The sequence below is a fragment of the Scylla paramamosain genome, chromosome 37 (assembly GCF_035594125.1).
Source record: "Scylla paramamosain isolate STU-SP2022 chromosome 37, ASM3559412v1, whole genome shotgun sequence".
NCBI lineage: Eukaryota > Metazoa > Arthropoda > Malacostraca > Decapoda > Portunidae > Scylla > Scylla paramamosain.
The window spans coordinates 9317501-9335000 of record NC_087187.1 but is presented as its reverse complement, the minus strand read 5'-3'; the positions used below and the strand labels follow the sequence as shown (position 1 = coordinate 9335000).

At 41.8% G+C, this 17500-nt stretch overlaps 1 protein-coding gene across 1 annotated transcript in view; it reads right to left on the bottom strand.

Moving 5' to 3' along the window:
• Positions 1–17500, bottom strand: part of LOC135091473 (glutamate receptor 1-like) — a 452327-nt gene that overhangs the window by 99003 nt on the left and 335824 nt on the right. The window contains 1 exon segment of the mRNA XM_063989131.1: positions 14714–14808. Within this exon segment, the coding sequence (XP_063845201.1) occupies positions 14714–14808 (95 nt within the window).

The following is a 17500-nucleotide window of genomic DNA, read 5'->3' as shown; positions in this document are numbered from 1 at the left end:
GGAGGCCTCTCTCTAACTTCAGGAAATGAGGAAAGGTGTGTGAAGAAGAGAAGGAAAGAAAATAGGCAAGATGATAGAGAGAAAAAATGTCAAAGGGAGGAAAAAGGAAAGGAAAAAAGGAGCGCGTGAGGGGAGGGAGGAAATCATATGGAGGAAACAGATAAAAAGGAAGAGTAAAACACGCCAATGAACGGGGAAAAGACAGGAGACAACAAGAAGAAAGGAATAGGGAGAAGATAGTGAAAAAAAGAGGAAATGGAGAAAAAACAGAAAAGTGGAATAAGAGAAAAAGAAATGAGGCAGCGAAAGAGAAATAGGCGAGTGACACAGGAGAGGAATGAATGACGGGAAAGGAGAGGGAAAAAATGAGAGGGGCAGATAAATTGGGTTGGAGTAGAAGGCGGGAAATGGGAAAAAAAGTCACACAGGAAATAAGAGGAAGGGAGGTGGATAAAGTGCAGGAAATAGGGTGGGAAAGAAAGGAGAAATGGAGTAGAAGGTAAGAGGAAGATAGGAGAGAAAGAGGGAAGAGGAGGAAGAGGAAAGAAGGAACTTATAAGAAAAACAAATAAAATGCAGAATAATAAACAGTGGAACGGAAAGTGGAAATAGAAGAAAAAAGGTAAAAGGAAGGAAAAGTAAAACAAGAGAAGAGGAAAATGAAAGAAACAAAAGACAAGAAACGGGAATAAAATACTGAAAATTAGATGAAAAATACGGAGAAAAGAAAACGGGTAAATAACAAAGAAAAGACCGATAGAAAATTGGACAAAAAAGTAATAAAGGAAAAAATAAACCTGAAATAAGCGAAGAATAAGCTTGTAAATGACAAAAAGAAGAAATAAAAGAAAGAGGATAAGAGAAAAGGGTTAAAATACAGCTAAAATACAAATAAAGAAAATGGAGAAGTGAAAAAAAAATGAGAATGGGAACAGAAAACGGAAATAATAATGGGAACTAAATAAGGAAATGAAGAGTTAGGATAAAAAAAATGAAGAGGAAAGGTGGGGAAGAAGAGGTGACGAAAAATTAATGTAGAAAAGTAAAAGCTGGAGAGAGAGAGAGAGAGAGAGAGAGAGAGAGAGAGAGAGAGAGAGAGAGAGAGAGAGAGAGAGAGAGAGAGAGAGAGAGAGAGAGAGAGAGAGAGAGAATAAAAGGTAAAGAAAATAAATGCCTTCTAATTCCCTTTTAATATATATTTATCTCCCTCTTCCTTCCTTTTCTCCTCTACCTCCTCATTTCTACTTTATCGTTTCCTTCCTCCTCCTTTGGCTGCTTCTAATTCACATGTTATCGTATTTCTTAATTATTATGAACTAATTTACTTTGTTTTATATATTGTTTATATGTATATTCTTGGCATTTCCTAATTTCCACCAACTCACTCTCTCTCTCTCTCTCTCTCTCTCTCTCTCTCTCTCTCTCTCTCTCTCTCTCTCTCTCTCTCTCTCTCTCTCTCTCTCGTCTCCTTTCAGTATTCCTTTTCGTCGGCCAGTCTTTATCTTCTATAATCTTCCTACTCCTCCTCTTTCCTTTCTGTTCCTCTTCTTTTTTCTCTCCTTTCCCTATTCCTCCTCCTCCTATTTTTTTCTTTTATTTCTATCCTTTTACTCCAAATCCTCCCCTCTCTCTCTTTTTTCTCCTACCCTTTCTCTTTCCTCGATTCTGCTTCTCCTCCCTCTATTATTCCTTTTCCTTCTCCTTCCCCCTCCTACTCTTTCTCCTTCTCCTATCCCTGTTATTCTTCCTCCTCCTCCTACTTTTTCTCCTCCAAGTCTCCGTCCTCCTTCCCCTATCACTATTATTCCTCCTCCTCCTCCTCCTTTCCCTACTCCTCCCTTTCCACCCTTTCCCCTTCCCCTATTCTCCCTCCTCTTTCTCCTCCTTCCAGTGTCTAATATCATGTAAAATTAGATTTGTAGAGGGTTATTCTACCGGAAAAGGTCAAACGGAGTTATAAAAATCCTTTCTCTTGTTTTTTCTCTCCTTTTTCTTCTTCCCCCGTCGTAAAGAAGACGATCATAAAAACGCATCTTCCTCCTCCTCCTCCTCCTCCTCCTCCTCCTCCTCCTCCTCCTCCTCCTCTTCCTGCTGCTGCTGCTCGTGTCCCTTCCTACCATCAATCTCCATCACGGCATTTCCTACAGTTTTTTTTTTTTTTTTTTTTTTTTTTTTTTTTTTTTTGAGTGAAGCCAGAGGACACATTTAAGTAACAGCTGTATTGTACAATCTTTACGACGCCTATGATAGAAAAAAAAAGATAATGAAAACAAGGAGTAAAAAAAAATGAAGAAAAAACATAAATGGCAGCACAGTTTCTACAATTTATTCTTGTCTCGGAGGAAAAAAACAGACAAAAATTAAGAGAAGAGAGGAAGAAGAATGAGAAATGGGAAAGTAGGGTGCTGAGGAAGAACAGGTAGGAGAGAGACCAGGAATGGGAGGAGAAAGAGGATAGTGGGAGAGAGGGTGGGAGGGAGGGAGGGAGGAAGAAAAGAGAGAAAAAAAATCATACGAAAGAGGAAGACAGCAAGAAATGGGAATAGGTGGGTTGGCGGCAGAGGAGGAGGAGGAGGAGGAGGAGGAGGAGGAGGAGGAGGAGGAGGAGGAGGAGGAGGAGGAGGAGGAGGAGGAGGAGAGGAAGAATAACACGAAGTTGCCACTTTCCCATGAGAACGACGTGGAAAAATGTGAGAGAAAACGGTGTGAAATAATATCGTCAGCTGTTTACTTGAGGAGGCAGAGGACAAGGACATGGAGGAGGAGGAGGAGGAGGAGGAGGAGGAGGAGGAGGAGGAGGAGGAGGAGGAGGAGGAGGGAGGCAGGCATTCAAATTTCATCAGTGTCATCTTCAAATAAACTGGAGAGAGAGAGAGAGAGAGAGAGAGAGAGAGAGAGAGAGAGAGAGAGAGAGAGAGAGAGAGAGAGAGAGAGAGAGAGAGAGAGAGAGAGAGATGCAACAGTGACGTTTCTTCTCAGAGTATTTCAGGGAACATCTCCAAAAATACGGGGACGGGTGGCGGGGTGAGAGAGAGAGAGAGAGAGAGAGAGAGAGAGAGAGAGAGAGAGAGAGAGAGAGAGAGAGAGAGAGAGAGAGAGAGAGAGAGAGAGAGAGAGAGAGAGAGAGAGAGAGAATGTTCAATAGTTGGGACTCAAAACGTGGATTGCTCTACATAGGTGTGTGTGTGTGTGTGTGTGTGTGTGTGTGTGTGTGTGTGTGTGTGTGTGTGTGTGTGTGTGTGTGTGTGTGTGTGTGTGTGTGTGTGTGTGTGTGTGTGTGTGTGTGTGTGTGTAAAGGGAAAAGAAAAAAAGGAAAAGGAAAAAAAGGAAAAAAAGGAAAAAGGAAAAGAAAAAAAGGAAAAAAAGGAGATAGAAGAAAAATCATGGAAGCTTAAAAGGAAAGCAAGGAAGGGAAGGAGAGAGAAATTAAAGGAAGAGAATAAAAAAAAATGTGAAGTATAGATTCATTAGATACGATTAGATTATATTAAGCTAGGTTGGTTAAGTTACTCTAGGCTGAAGAAAGGAAAGGAAAGGAAAGGAAAACAAGATGAAGAAAGATGAAATAGGACAAAACAAGAGACATTATAAAAAAAAGATACAGAACCAGAAGTAAAATAAAATGAGAAAAGTAAATCAAAACATTAGGCAAGGTTTGTATAAGTTAAGGAAAGCAAGGAAAAGAAAAGTAAGAGAATGTAAAGTGCGAAAGGATAAACAAAATAAGAAAAGCCGTAGGAAATAAAGCAGATAAAGGAACATAAAAAAAATAAAAATCTAAAAGTACAAGATCAAAACAGGTAAAGTAACACAAAAGTAGAAAGGAAAAGAAAAAAGAAAAAGAAAGAAAGAATGATGTACAAAAACACAGTAAAAGCTTCAGAATAGGTAAAGTAAATGAGATGTAGAAGAGAGAAAAAGAAAAAAAGTAAGAGTACGCTATAAACAGCTGTCGCATTAACGTAGAGGGCAAGAGGTAGAACAAAAATAAATAATGAGGCTGTTTCATTCAATCTACGTTTTAAATTAAGCCGTCACAAAGCAAACTTAAAGGCGGCTGGTGGTGGTGATAGGGATGGGGATTGTAGATGTGGCTGTAGTAGTAGTAGTAGTAGTAGTAGTAGTAGTAGTAGTAGTAGTAGTAGTAGTAGTAGTAGTTGTTGTTGTTGTTGTTGTTGTTGTTGTTGTTGTTGTTGTTGTTGTTGTTGTTGTTGTTGTTGTTGTTGTTGTTGTTGTTGCTGCTGTAGTAGTAGTAGTAGTATTAAGAGTATTAGTAGTGATGGTAGAACAACAACAGCACGAACAAGAACAAGAGAAGTCATCATAACCTCATAAAGAACAAAACATAAACTACTATAGACCAACAACAAAAACAAACAAATAACGAATCACCTTAACAAACAAACATAAACAAAATCTTACAAAAGTCTACCAACCAATCAGGAAACTCACGAAACAGAAAACGGGAGAAAGGGAAGTAGGAGGGGCTAGGCGGACGAGACGGAAGGGAGGGGGACGAATGGGCAAGAAGGGAGGCCACAAGGGGAGGGGGGTAGGGGGCTCCGAGGGACAAAACCTAACATAAGAAATCCTTCAGGTGCGCCAGGAGACACGCAGGTAAGGGCGCTGAGAATGATGGGAAGACGCTCCTGGTGGGGTCGTCTTGCCCTGTGGTGGTCGCCCTTAGTACCATATTCTGAAACACTGCGCCACATTTCCACTACTTTCGAAAGGGTGTACTTGAAGTGACACTCTTTATTTTTCTGAAAAGGCTCTAGTTGAAGTGACACGGCTTCTTCACTACTTCTAAAAGGCTCTAGTTGAAGTGACAAGGGATCATCACTACTTTAAAAGGCTCTAGTTGAAGTGACACGGGTTCTTCACTAATTTAAAAGGCTCTAGTTGGAGTGACAAGGGATCATCACTACTTTAAAAGGCTCTAGTTGAAGTGACAAGGGATCATCACTACTTTAAAAGGCTCTAGTTGAAGTGACACGGGTTCTTCACTACTTTAAAAGGCTCTAGTTGAAGTGACACGGCTTCTTCACTACTTCTAAAAGGCTCTAGTTGAAGTGACACGGGTTCTTCACTACTTCTAAAAGGCTCTAATTGAAGTGACACGGATTCTTCACTTCTTTAAAAGGCTCTAGTTGAAGTGACACAGGGTTTCCAATATTTTCAAGAGGCTACAATTGAAGTGACAAGGATTTTTAACGGTGTTTCTATAATGCTAGTGACAAATTAACAAGATTTCTACATTTTTAACAGGAGAAACACCAGTGAGAACCAAGGTAATCATCTCTGTGGCCTGTAAAAATAGTCGTGGTGAGAATGGAATGTATTTATGTATATGGGCCTTAGTGCTCTCTCTCTCTCTCTCTCTCTCTCTCTCTCTCTCTCTCTCTCTCTCTCTCTCTCTCTCTCTGGTCCTTTTGTACTAACTCCATTCTCCTCTTTGTTCATTCTCCTCCTCATCTTCATCTTTTTCCCCTCTTTCTCTCTTCCTTCCCATTCATACGCTCGTATTTGGTTACATTACGAATATTATGGAAGTGAGTTTTTTGTGAAGTTAACAATTACTGCATTTGCCTTCATGGAGGGAAAGAGGTGGAGGTGGTGGTGGTGGTGGTGATAATTGTAAGAAGAAGAAGAAGAAGAAGAAGAAGAAGAAGAAGAAGAAGAAGAAGAAGAAGAAGAAGAAGAAGAAGAAGAAGAAGAAGAAGAAGAAGAAGAAGAAGAAGAAGAAGAAGAAGAAGAAGAAGAAGAAGAAGAAGAAGTAGTAGTAGTAGTAGTAGTAGTAGTAGTAGTAGTAGTAGTAGTAGTAGTAGTAGTAGTAGTAGTAGTAGTAGTATGACAATAAGAGCTAAATAGAATAGAAGAAAATATAATAAAAATATTCTCCAACTTCACGGACTTCAAAGACACACACACACACACACACACACACACACACACACACACACACACACACACACACACACACACACACACACACAAACCGCGGTTTCCTGTCTGTCTCGTAAACACACAACGAGACAACCTGTGCACTCAAGCCCCAGACACACACACACACACACACACACACACACACACACACACACACACACACACACACACACATACACACACGAAAAACATTTTGTATTTACCAGACCAACTTCTTACAGGGACCTGATGGCCCGAGAGAGAGAGAGAGAGAGAGAGAGAGAGAGAGAGAGAGAGAGAGAGAGAGAGAGAGAGAGAGAGAGAGAGAGAGAGAGAGAGAGAGAGAGAGAGACTATGGAAATTACACCAATATGAAGTCCACTACTACTACCACTACTGCTACGACTACTACTACTAGTACTGTAACTGATGGTGGCGGTGATGATGCATATATACGTAAAAGAAGGCATTAATAGCTACTGATAAATGTACGGAGACAGTAGAGAGGAGGAGGAGGAGGAAGAGGAGGAAAAAAAATATGAGAATGTACCCGAGAGAAAGGAAGGAAGTGGAAGGGAAGAGAGAGTAAGGAGCGGATGAGAGAAGAGAGACAGGAGAGAGAAGGAGGAGGGACGTAAAAGATGTTAAGTACTTTTAGCTAAAAATATATTTGTTTTCTCCACTCCAGAAGCGGATACAGATCTAGAAAATATGCGTCCGTGTGTCTGTCCGTGTGTGTGTGTGTGTGTGTGTGTGTGTGTGTGTGTGTGTGTGTGTGTGTGTGAAGCGTGCACATACATACCTAGCCACCCACACTCCTGCCTTCATATAACTTCTACGTACATACATACATACATACATTCACCCTTTAAAAAATAATGGAGACTATCTACTTTCCTTCTCTCCTCTGCCATCATCATCTTCAAAGGCATTTCTAAACGACTGGCCGGCCATCAAAGGCGAGGCCAAAGATCTAATTACCCTTTCTGTGAAGCCCCCTCGACCTTGAACTCTTTGACCTCTCTCACACACACACACACACACACACACACACACACACACACACACACACACACACACACACACACACACAAAGTTAAGACAGAAAAATGGAAAATAGTTTGAGAATAGGTAGACTGATAGAGTGAAAGCAACAAACATACATCCATCCATACATATAGACAGACAGGGAAGCAGACAAACACATGCGTAGAAAGAAACAGACGTAGAAACAGGCAATCGAGAAAGAGAGAGAGGAAAAAAAAAAAAAAACATGGAAGACTGACTGCCAGATAAACTAACAAAAAGACAGAAAGGCGCTTACACACACACACACACACACACACACACACACACACACACACACACACACACACACACACACACACACACACACATACACACACGTGGCATATCGAAATGAAGATCAAAATTCCACAAAGAATCGCTCGCCCAAAAGCTTCCACGCCAACCATTGAACTGGAAAAAAGGAAACGTAAAAAAAAAAGCTATTCAGAATTAACGCAAGCACCACAGCTAATTACTGGAGTCATTTCAGTGTGGGCGTTATCCACATGCTCGCAGGGAGAGGGTGGAAGAGGGAGGGGGAAGTGGGAGAGGCAAGAGAGGGGATTGGAATGGAGAGAGAGAGGGAGAGGGAAAGGAGAGGGAGACGAGAGGGGAGGCAAGAGAGGAGAGGGAATGGGGAGGAAGGCGAGTAGGGAGGAGGAGGAGACAAGAAAGGGAAAGGAATGGAGGTTGGTGAGGAAGGAAAGAGAGGGGAGGGAATGAATAAGTAGGTGAGGAAAAAGAAGAATATGTATGGAATGGAGAGATAGGTAAAGGAAAGAAGTGGGAGAGAATAGAGAGAAGAGGAAGAAAAAGAGAGGATGAAGGGAATGAGAATGGTTTATAGTGTTGAACAAGTGGAAGAAAAAGGAATAAAAGGGAAAATATGAAGGACAAGAAAGGCAAGCGATAAAAAAAAACAAAGGAACGTAAAGGGAAAGAGAAAAAAAGGAAGAAATATGCAGCGAGGAATGTAAGAAGGAAGGGGAATAGAGGGGAAAGGAGGAAAGAAATGGTAGGGAAAGCAATGAATACAGAAGGACAGGAGTGTAAAAGGAGGGTGAACGGCGTAAATGTGTTCGAGGAGGAGGAGGAGGAGGAGGAGGAGGAGGGCCTTAGCATTTGGATAAACTACCAAACTTGACTCAGAAGGCGCCAATGGAAGAAGGGAGAATAAGTTGAGGAAAATGTGTGTTTTACTTTCATGAGAATTGGAACGAAACTTTGTCATTTCAAGGGAATAAAAGTATTTTCGGGTGAAGGTGAAGCTGTTTGGGCGTAGGCGTTCGGTCGGTCGGGGTCTCTCTCTCTCTCTCTCTCTCTCTCTCTCTCTCTCTCTCTCTCTCTCTCTCTCTCTCTCTCTCTCTCCATTAAGCTTCATTCACCTACAACTCATTTTTTTTTTCTCTCTAAATTAACATGAAAAGACTTCTCGCTCCAGGAGGAGGAGGAGGAGGAGGGAGCTCGAATAAAAATTGAAGTTTCCATTCCCTACGTTTTGTCTTACTTAACCACTTTTTCTTTTTTTTTAATATAAAAGCCATCACACACACACACACACACACACACACACACACACACAAACAATTTTCGACTTCAACAATGAACAAAAGAAGCGATACGATACTAATCAGAGAATAAATGCAAGCAACAGTAACTACGCAGTTTATTCTAACGAGGCTGTTAATAATTACCAACACTCATCTGAGATGCGCAGGAGAGTAAGGCTGCGGCGCAGGAGAGAGAGAAGGAAGCGGGCGCGGAGGAGGAGGAAATTGGGAGGGAGGGGGTGCTGAGGTGGTGGTGGTGGTGGTGGTGATTGTGATGGTGCTTCTGAGAGGAAGAGGAGATGGTGGTGATGTGAAGGGAGAGGCAGTAGTGATGAAGAAGGCAGTCATGTAAGGGGGCAAGGAAGTGGTGATGGAGGGGGGTGAGAGGGGTGCTAGTGGTGGTAGATGGGAGACGAGTGATGCAGGGGGAGGAGCGAGGTGGTGGTGATGGAGGAGGAGGGGTTGGAGGTAGTCAGTAGAGAGGAGAAATGGGAACAGGTAATGTAATGGTAACAGAAAATGTTCTAAGATAATGACGAAAATAATGAGAAAAATCAAGGTTAACATAACGAATACATGTCAACCTTCCCGTGTGTGTGTGTGTGTGTGTGAATAAAAATGACCAGGAAAAACGAAATAAAAAAAAAGAACATAACTAGCAACAACACTACCAACAACATGCCACCCTGCTAAAACGAAGCTAAAAACATCCTCAACTAGTACATTCCAAGGCCCTTCCACCTTTGACATGACCATAAAACGCCTCTTAATTCCTTACACAAGAAACCTCATAAAACTGCGGGAAAACAACCTCAATTAACACAGTTCAAATACCTTCCCATTACACATCATCCAAAAAAAACAATCCCAACACCACAAAAAACAGAAAAACCCAACCATAAATTAAAAGACACACTGAATTAAAACGAGAGAGGGTACCAATACCTAACGTGAGGACGCCGCCGCTTGGGAATCAGCAACACCTCCCCCTCCTCCTCCTTCCGAGCCTCGCCTTGCCGCCTCAGCATCAGGACGGGTGACACACACACGGAAAGTTCCCATTACACCACCACACACCACACACCGCCACACAATGCACTCCATTCCCAAGAAGTCACTGCGAGGAGCGGCGTGGCTGGTGTGAGTGGTGTCAGTCCGCGACCACCAGCAGACCGGCATGCCAACAGGAGTGTGTGTAAAGGTGTTCCTCGTGACATGTCTGGGAAGCGCTCCAGGCTAAAGGACGATGCGGTTAGACGTGTTGATAATGTGAATGGATGTGAATTGTGTGTCTGGCTGCGATTCCTCCACTGTGCGTGAATGTAGTGTTAAAAAATAGTGAGATATCATGTTGGTAAGAATGTTCTCGGCAGATGGATGACGCTGATTGGTCGCATACTCCCTCTCGCTCCCCCATCCTCTCCCTTCACTCTCCTCTCCTCCCCATCTCTTCCTCGCAGGATAACAATAATTACTCCATCAATCTGATTTGCCTAAAGTCAGTGTCGGAGAGTTGATGTGTTAATACCAAGGGATGGGACGCCAAGACACTCGACAGCTGCCCGTCACGAAGAGGAGGGAGGGCAGTGAGAAGCGAAAAGTGGCAATGACATCCCTGACAGCCCGTCACTGCACATGTTGGCTGCTGTGTGTGTGCTGCGCAGAAGTTTGACTGTGTACGTGTGCGTGTGCGTGTGTTTGTGTATGCAAGTCTCTCTCTCTCTCTCTCTCTCTCTCTCTCTCTCTCTCTCTCTCTCTCTCTCTCTCTCCAACGAGCTGGTTATGGCGAAAAAAAAAAAAGATGGATAAATAGAGGAGAAAGAGAACGACGGGGAATCATAAGATAAAATAAGGACTTGAAGGAAATTACGGAAGGAAAACGAGAAATGAATATTAAAAAAAAATAAATCAAGTGGGGAAAGCGCGAAGCAGCAGAGAGAGAGAGAGAGAGAGAGAGAGAGAGAGAGAGAGAGAGAGAGAGAGAGAGAGAGAGAGAGAGAGAGAGAGAGAGAGAGAGAGGCCTGAAACTTGAAATCATGAAAAAAGACGAACAAAAAGGCATTCAGAAAGTATATTTACCCACCACAAGAGTCTTTTATTCCTTTTATTCTATTTAACAAAAAAAAAAAAAAGGGCAATGCTCTCATTCCCTGAACCTTCCCAAGACTTTCACTCTCCCAACGGGTACTAACGTGCAATGGCTGTTTAGCTTTATCTTATCCCCTTTAAGAAAAGACATTATACATAAAGAGACAGAGAGAGGCACGGAGACAGAATGGAGGTGGTGGTGGTGGTGGTGGTGGCATAGAGTTAGCCAGCCTAGCAACCTAAGACAGATGCGCGCTCTCTCTCTCTCTCTCTCTCTCTCTCTCTCTCTCTCTCTGAACTAAACAAAAATGCATCCAAAAGAAAAAATACGGATAAATAATAATAACAGCAAAAATTTGGAAAGTATTAAAGGAGAATGAGAAAACAAGGAAACCAAAGAGAGAATATACAAAATAGGTCAGTCACACACACACACACACACACACACACACACACACACACACACACACACACACACACACACACACACACACACACACACACAGCCAACAAGAAATAAAATTAAATAAAACAAAAACAAGTAGTGATGATGAGGATCTTTTTATGAGTGTTTGCGAGTCTGCCTCTTAAATTAATGAGAAGCACTGGCTCAATCAGGGAAGAGAAGGCAGTGAACTAAGTAAAGGAAAGAGAAAAAGTTGAAAAAAAAAATTGAGGAGGAGGAGGAGGAGGAGGAGGAGGAGGAGGAGGAGGAGGAGGAGGAGGAGGAGGAGGAGGAGGAGGAGGACACCATCAGATCCAGTCACCAAACCTTCACAAGACCTGATGTGAAGAAAAAGGAGGAGGATAACTTCTCCTCCTCCTCCTCCTCCTCCTCCTCCTCCTCCTTCTCCACTTTCATCCTTCTAAACTCCACCCATCTCCACCTTCCTTTCCACACCCACACTACACACCTGTCTTCCCACGCACGCCCACACCTCTCCTCCCTCTTCCTCCTCCTCGTCTTCTTCTGCCACCTTCTAAGTATGTGTGGAAAACGTGAAAGAAGAGGTGGAGGAAGGGTGGAGGGTGGGGAGGACAGAACTAAGAGCCCAAACCTCCATTCTTCCTCTCCTTTTCCTCCTCCTCCTCCTCGTCGTCTTCCACCTTTTAAGTATGTGTAAAGGTGGAGAAGGTGAAGGAGGGGAGGAGTAACGGGGGAGGGAGGGGGAGACGGGGGTAAGGACAGAACTAAGAATAATTAAAGTACCCAGGCTTCCATTCTCCCCCACTCCTCCTCCTCCTCCTCCTCCTCTTTCTCTCCTTGGTATATGTTAAATAGGAGGAGGAGGAGGAGTAGGGAAAGGAGAGAAGTGGGTGTAATAATTAAAACAAGAAAAAAAAACGACAAGAATGGGAAGAACAACGTCTCTCTCTCTCTCTCTCTCTCTCTCTCTCTCTCTCTCTCTCTCTCTCTCTCTCTCTCTCTCTCTCTCTCTCTCTAACTTCTCACCGCCTTGCATCCACCAGCCACATATGTCTTGAAAGAAGCCATTCTGAGCCCCGAACTTAGAGAAGGTTGAGCGGGCCTCCTTTCAAAACACCATCCATTGTCCTCAGCAACGTAAGGGCGGGAATTAGTGCAGGGAACGAGATCTCTGAGGTTTAAAGGAGGCATCGAGGCTGTGGTTGTTCTTAGCCAAAATTGTGAGGTGCTGTTTGTGAAGGAGGAGGGAGAAGAAGGAAGAGGTATGTTTAAGAGGTACGTACGTCTCGTTTTCTTTGCGGGTTCAACTTATCTTCGTTTTCTTGTTCTGGTTCTTCTCGTTTTCTTTTGGTTTGTATTTAACGTTTTCTTTGTAGTTCTGTGAGGGTGGACTTGTTTATTTTATTTATTTATTTATTTATTTTTTTTTGTGGTTTAGTTTCAAGGTTTTGTGTCAGTTTTTGTACTTTTAACTTCTCTTTGTTGTGTCTCATCTGTCTATGCTTTCTAACACTGTCTCTGTCGTCCTTTTTCTCTCCCTCTTCCTCTCCCTCCACTCCCTGCTCTTCATCTCCTTTGTTCAGACTCACTCCCCCACCAGTACTCCATTCCTTCTCCATTTCCGCCACCACATCCACTGCCTCCTCCTCCTCTTCCTCCTCTCCAGCCAGCGTCCCCAGGCTAAGAATAAACTAGGTCAAGAGTACCACGCTTAAGACTGTCTTTACTGCCCTCTCCTTTACTTCCCACACCCCCTCTTACTTGCCTCTTTCCTCCCTCCCACCCTCTCTCCCACCTTTCCTCCCTCCCTCGCTCCTCGTCTCCCTACCCAAGAGCACTTTCTGACTAATAATTTAGCCTAACAGCACACCACTTCTACCCTAACACTGCACCGCCATGAACCTCTGGAAAAATACGAGGAAAAAGGGGAAAAGTAAGGGAAAATAAGATAGGTATTACGTGGGGACTCCGGTATTACGTGGGAACTCCTGTACTGTTGTGTTTATTATTTTCAGAAAGACGTGTTTTTCTTCTTTTTGTGTGGTTGGGGGAGGAAGAGGTAAGAACTGAGATTTTGGTAATAACATTTGAGTAAATATATTTTTTTTGTGTGTATTTTTTATATAATATTGTTGCTTGTGATTGTTGATTATGATATTTATGATGATAACTTTTTCTTTTTTAATTTGTGTATTTATTTTTGTGAAGGAGGGAGCACAGAGATTTGCACATTTATACATTAGGGTAAATTTTTCACAATATTTTCTTATAGCTTATTTGTTTATTTATTATCATTATCATCAATTTTTTAACCTAGGATCTCTAAACTATTTAGGGGGTACAATTTCCATGGTCTTTTTTTTTTATTATTACTATTGTTTATCGGGTGAATAGCTTTCTACTCCGTGTCTTTCTTTTATACCCGTTTTTCTTTTTTCTTTTACTTTTTTTTTTCTTTTTACTTTTACGATAAGTTTTGATGTTTGGTTTTAATACAGGAAAGAAGTATTAGATTTTTCTCTTCTTTCTTTGTCCTCAAGTTTTATGGGTTCGATAAACACGGAAAGTTATTTTGCTTGAAAACTACATGAATAGCCAGGAGGAGGAGGAGGAGGAGGAAAAAGAAGACGACGAGGGTAAGGAAGGCAATTCAGTAGATGATAATGACGTGTAACAAAAGATAAACGAAGAAAAGCACGATGATAGACACAAATAAAAACAGGTTAGGAGGAAAAAAAAAAAAGAACGAAGGGAAAAAATAGGGAATAAAAAAATAGGTAATAAAAAATGAATAAAAATAATGAGTAGGAAAGATAGATTATATAGGAATGCATGGTTTGTACAGGTGTAGACAGACTGGTTGCTTGCAGTCTTCCTTACGTTTATAAGCTTTTTTTTATGTTCATAGAAAGAGCACCGGCCAAGGACAACAAAATTAAAATAAAAGACAAATAAATAAAAAGTCTAATGAGTGAGAGTCCATCAGAAACGGATCATAAAAAATGGAGAATAAATAATATGAACTAAACCTTGTACGCTAATTTTGAAGGGGGAAAAAATAAAAGGAAATTGGCATCAAAATACTAGATTAACATATAATTTCATCACCACCACAACCACCATCATCATCATCATCATCATCATCATCATCATCATCATCATCATCATCATCATCTACTCAATAATAGTAACGTCACGCAGGAGCCATATTCTTAGTAAAACATCTGATACTCTCTCAGTAAATTAGTAGTAGTAGGAAAGTCTCAATTGGAAAGGATCACCAGAAAACGAGAGGAGAGAGAGAGAGAGAGAGAGAGAGAGAGAGAGAGAGAGAGAGAGAGAGAGAGAGAGAGAGAGAGAGAGAGAGAGAGAGAGAGAGAGAGAGAGAGAGAGAGAGAGAGAGAGAGAGAGAGAGAAACTCCACACATCAACATATAAAAAAAAGTTCCCCAAGAGCTCACACTTCTCTCTTTAAACTCAATAAAAAAAAATAAATAAATAAAAAAAAATCCCCTTTAACTTAACAAATAACAACAAATATTAGAACCTAGAAAAAAGACTGAGGAACAATACAGTAACGAAGAAATCATAAGGTGCCCCACTATGATAAACACCAACATCCCTTCCTCCTCCTCCTACTACTATTGCTACTCACCTTCCTAACCAGCTCGCCAACCATGCCATTCCAGCCTCCCTCTTTCGACTCGTCCATGGCTCCGTACGTCTGGTCCTTCACAACCTGGAGCGTGTCTGAGGGGAGAGAGAGTGTCAGGAGGAGGAGGAGGAGGAGGAGGAGGAGGAGGAGGAGGAGGAGGAGGAGGAGGAGGAGGAGGAGGAGGAGGAGGAGGAGGAGGAGCAAGGAAAGTGGGACAAGGGTTACAGAAGAGAGAGAGAGAGAGAGAGAGAGAGAGAGAGAGAGAGAGAGAGAGAGAGAGAGAGAGAGAGAGAGAGAGAGAGAGAGAGAGGTATGAAAGGGAGGTTAGTAATGGTATGGTGAGAGGAAACTTAAGGTAATGGAAGGAAGGAGGAATGAAGGAAGAAGGGAAGAAGAGGAGGAGGAGGAGGAGGAGGAAGAGGAGGAGAAGGAGGATAGAATAAAAGCAGAAGAGAGAGAACGAGAGGAACAATAAAAGACATAAATGTTACGTAAATACACTAAAATGTTCCGTTCATGATTAATAATAATAATAATAATAATAATAATAATAATAATAATAATAATAATAATAATAATAATAATAGTAATAATAATAAATTTAGATTATAAACTGTGAAGAAAAACTATTGTAATTATTGTATCCAGCGTGTAAATAATGTCTGTCTCTCTGTGTGTGTGTGTGTGTGTGTGTGTGTGTGTGTGTGTGTGTGTGTGTGTGTGTGTGTGTGTGTGTGTGTGTGTGTGTGTGTGTGTGTGTGTGTGTGTGTGTGTGTGTGTGTGTGTGTGTGTGTGTGTGTGTGTGTGTGCGTGCGCCGGGAAACACAATCACCCAACAATAACATTAAAGCCGACACAACACACAAACACACAAACACAACCCGCGATCCATCTCTTCCTTCACTATCACGTTTGCTTCCACATTAAAGAAGAAAGAAAACAAAGAAAACAATGCGCAAAAGCCTCTAATTTCCCTCGTTTTTATCTCTCTTTCTTCCTCTTTTTTTTTTATGCCCGCAAGATTTATATACAATTTGAGGATTAGTAAATAATAATGATTGCGGAATAGCGTGCCAGTCTGTCTCGTAATCCTCATCCTGTTTTCCGTACGTGAACCAAAGCAACGGAAAAAAAAAAGTGAAAAAAAATAATGCAAACTATTTTATAAGAATTTCAACTCCAGTAGAAATGGAAGTAATGGTGCTTAGCGGGGAATAGGGAGAATGGGAAATAGGACCTCGGTTAGAAATATATAGTGAGTAGAGAATGAAAGTATAGGAATATGAAAGGAATGCAAATAATGTAGAATAGGAAGAGAATGGGAGATGTAGATGAGGTCATGAATGGGACATAATAAAGTGAAAGATAAGGAAACGTAAATAAAAATGGAGGTGACTGGCTTACGGAGAGAATAAGAAGTGGAGTGATAAAGGGAAAAAAAATGTAATGCGAGATGATGAAGTGAGAAGTAAGGAAATGTGAACAGAAATGGCGAAATAAATATGATAGATTAATGATGAGAAGAAAAGTGAAAAGACAAGTTAGAATGAGGAGGGTGAAGAGAAAAGTGAAAGGAAACACTACAAATTAAAAGAAAAGGTATAAAAGAAAATAACTAATGTAAATAGTAAAAGAGGAATGAAATGGATGTGATAGTGAAGGGAAAAGGAAGGTGTTGAATGAGTAAATGGGAGAAAAGGACAAGGGAGATGGAAATAGAGATAAGGGAGAGATAGAGATAGAGAGAAATAGAGATAAGGGAGAGGGAGGGTAAATTTAATTGGTGGTAGTGGATTGAAGGGAAAAGGGAATGGAGGTAAAAATGGGGTCGCGAAGGGTAAAAGGAAGATGATGAGTGTAGGAAGGAAAAGTGGAGTGGTTGTGGTAGCATCAATATGAATAGTAACGGTTATGATGGTAATAATGATAGTTATGAGTGACACTATTGGCCAAGGTGATTCTCTCTCTCTCTCTCTCTCTCTCTCTCTCTCTCTCTCTCTCTCTCTCTCTCTCTCTCTCTCTCTCTCTCTCTCTCTCTCTCTCTCATGCACAAACATATTCGTTTTTATTTGCCACATAAAGACAACACAACAACAGTTACGAAAGGCCAGCAGATGAAACGAAACGAAACAAAACAAACAAACAGACAGACAAACAGACAAACAGGTTCACCCATCCATTGGCGGCGACTGGCACGGTTCAAAATGGCGCCAGCACACCGAGTTATCTCTTGTCCAAATACTAAAGACTGGAAACATTTTTATGATAACATTTACTCCCTCCTAATTTGATGTCGTCTCCTTTATACTTCCCTTCATTGACTCTATTCCCTTCAGCACACTTATTTTTTTTTTCGCTCTCTCTTTCTTTTTATCCCTTCCTGTTTCCTCCCTTCTTTCTCTTCTTCCTCTTCCTGCTCCCCTTCTTCCTGCTGCTTCCCGTCGTTGCCAACTCAGATTTTACACTCTCTCGTGCCGCCCTGGCCAAGCCTCCGCCTCTCACCACCGCGACGAACCACCGGAGTCACGTCACGTTAACTTTCTCCTTCTTCCCCTCCACGCCTCTCTGCCTCCCTGCCTCTCTGCCTCCCTCTCCACTTGCCGCCTGCCTCCCTCCAGCACTTACTTCCTCTTTACTTTCGTTTCTCAAGACCTTTAGCTTCTGTTCCGTTTAATCCGCTCTTTTCCGTTGAAAGAGAGAGAGAGAGAGAGAGAGAGAGAGAGAGAGAGAGAGAGAGAGAGAGAGAGAGAGAGAGAGAGAGAGAGAGAGAGAGAGACTCGAAATATT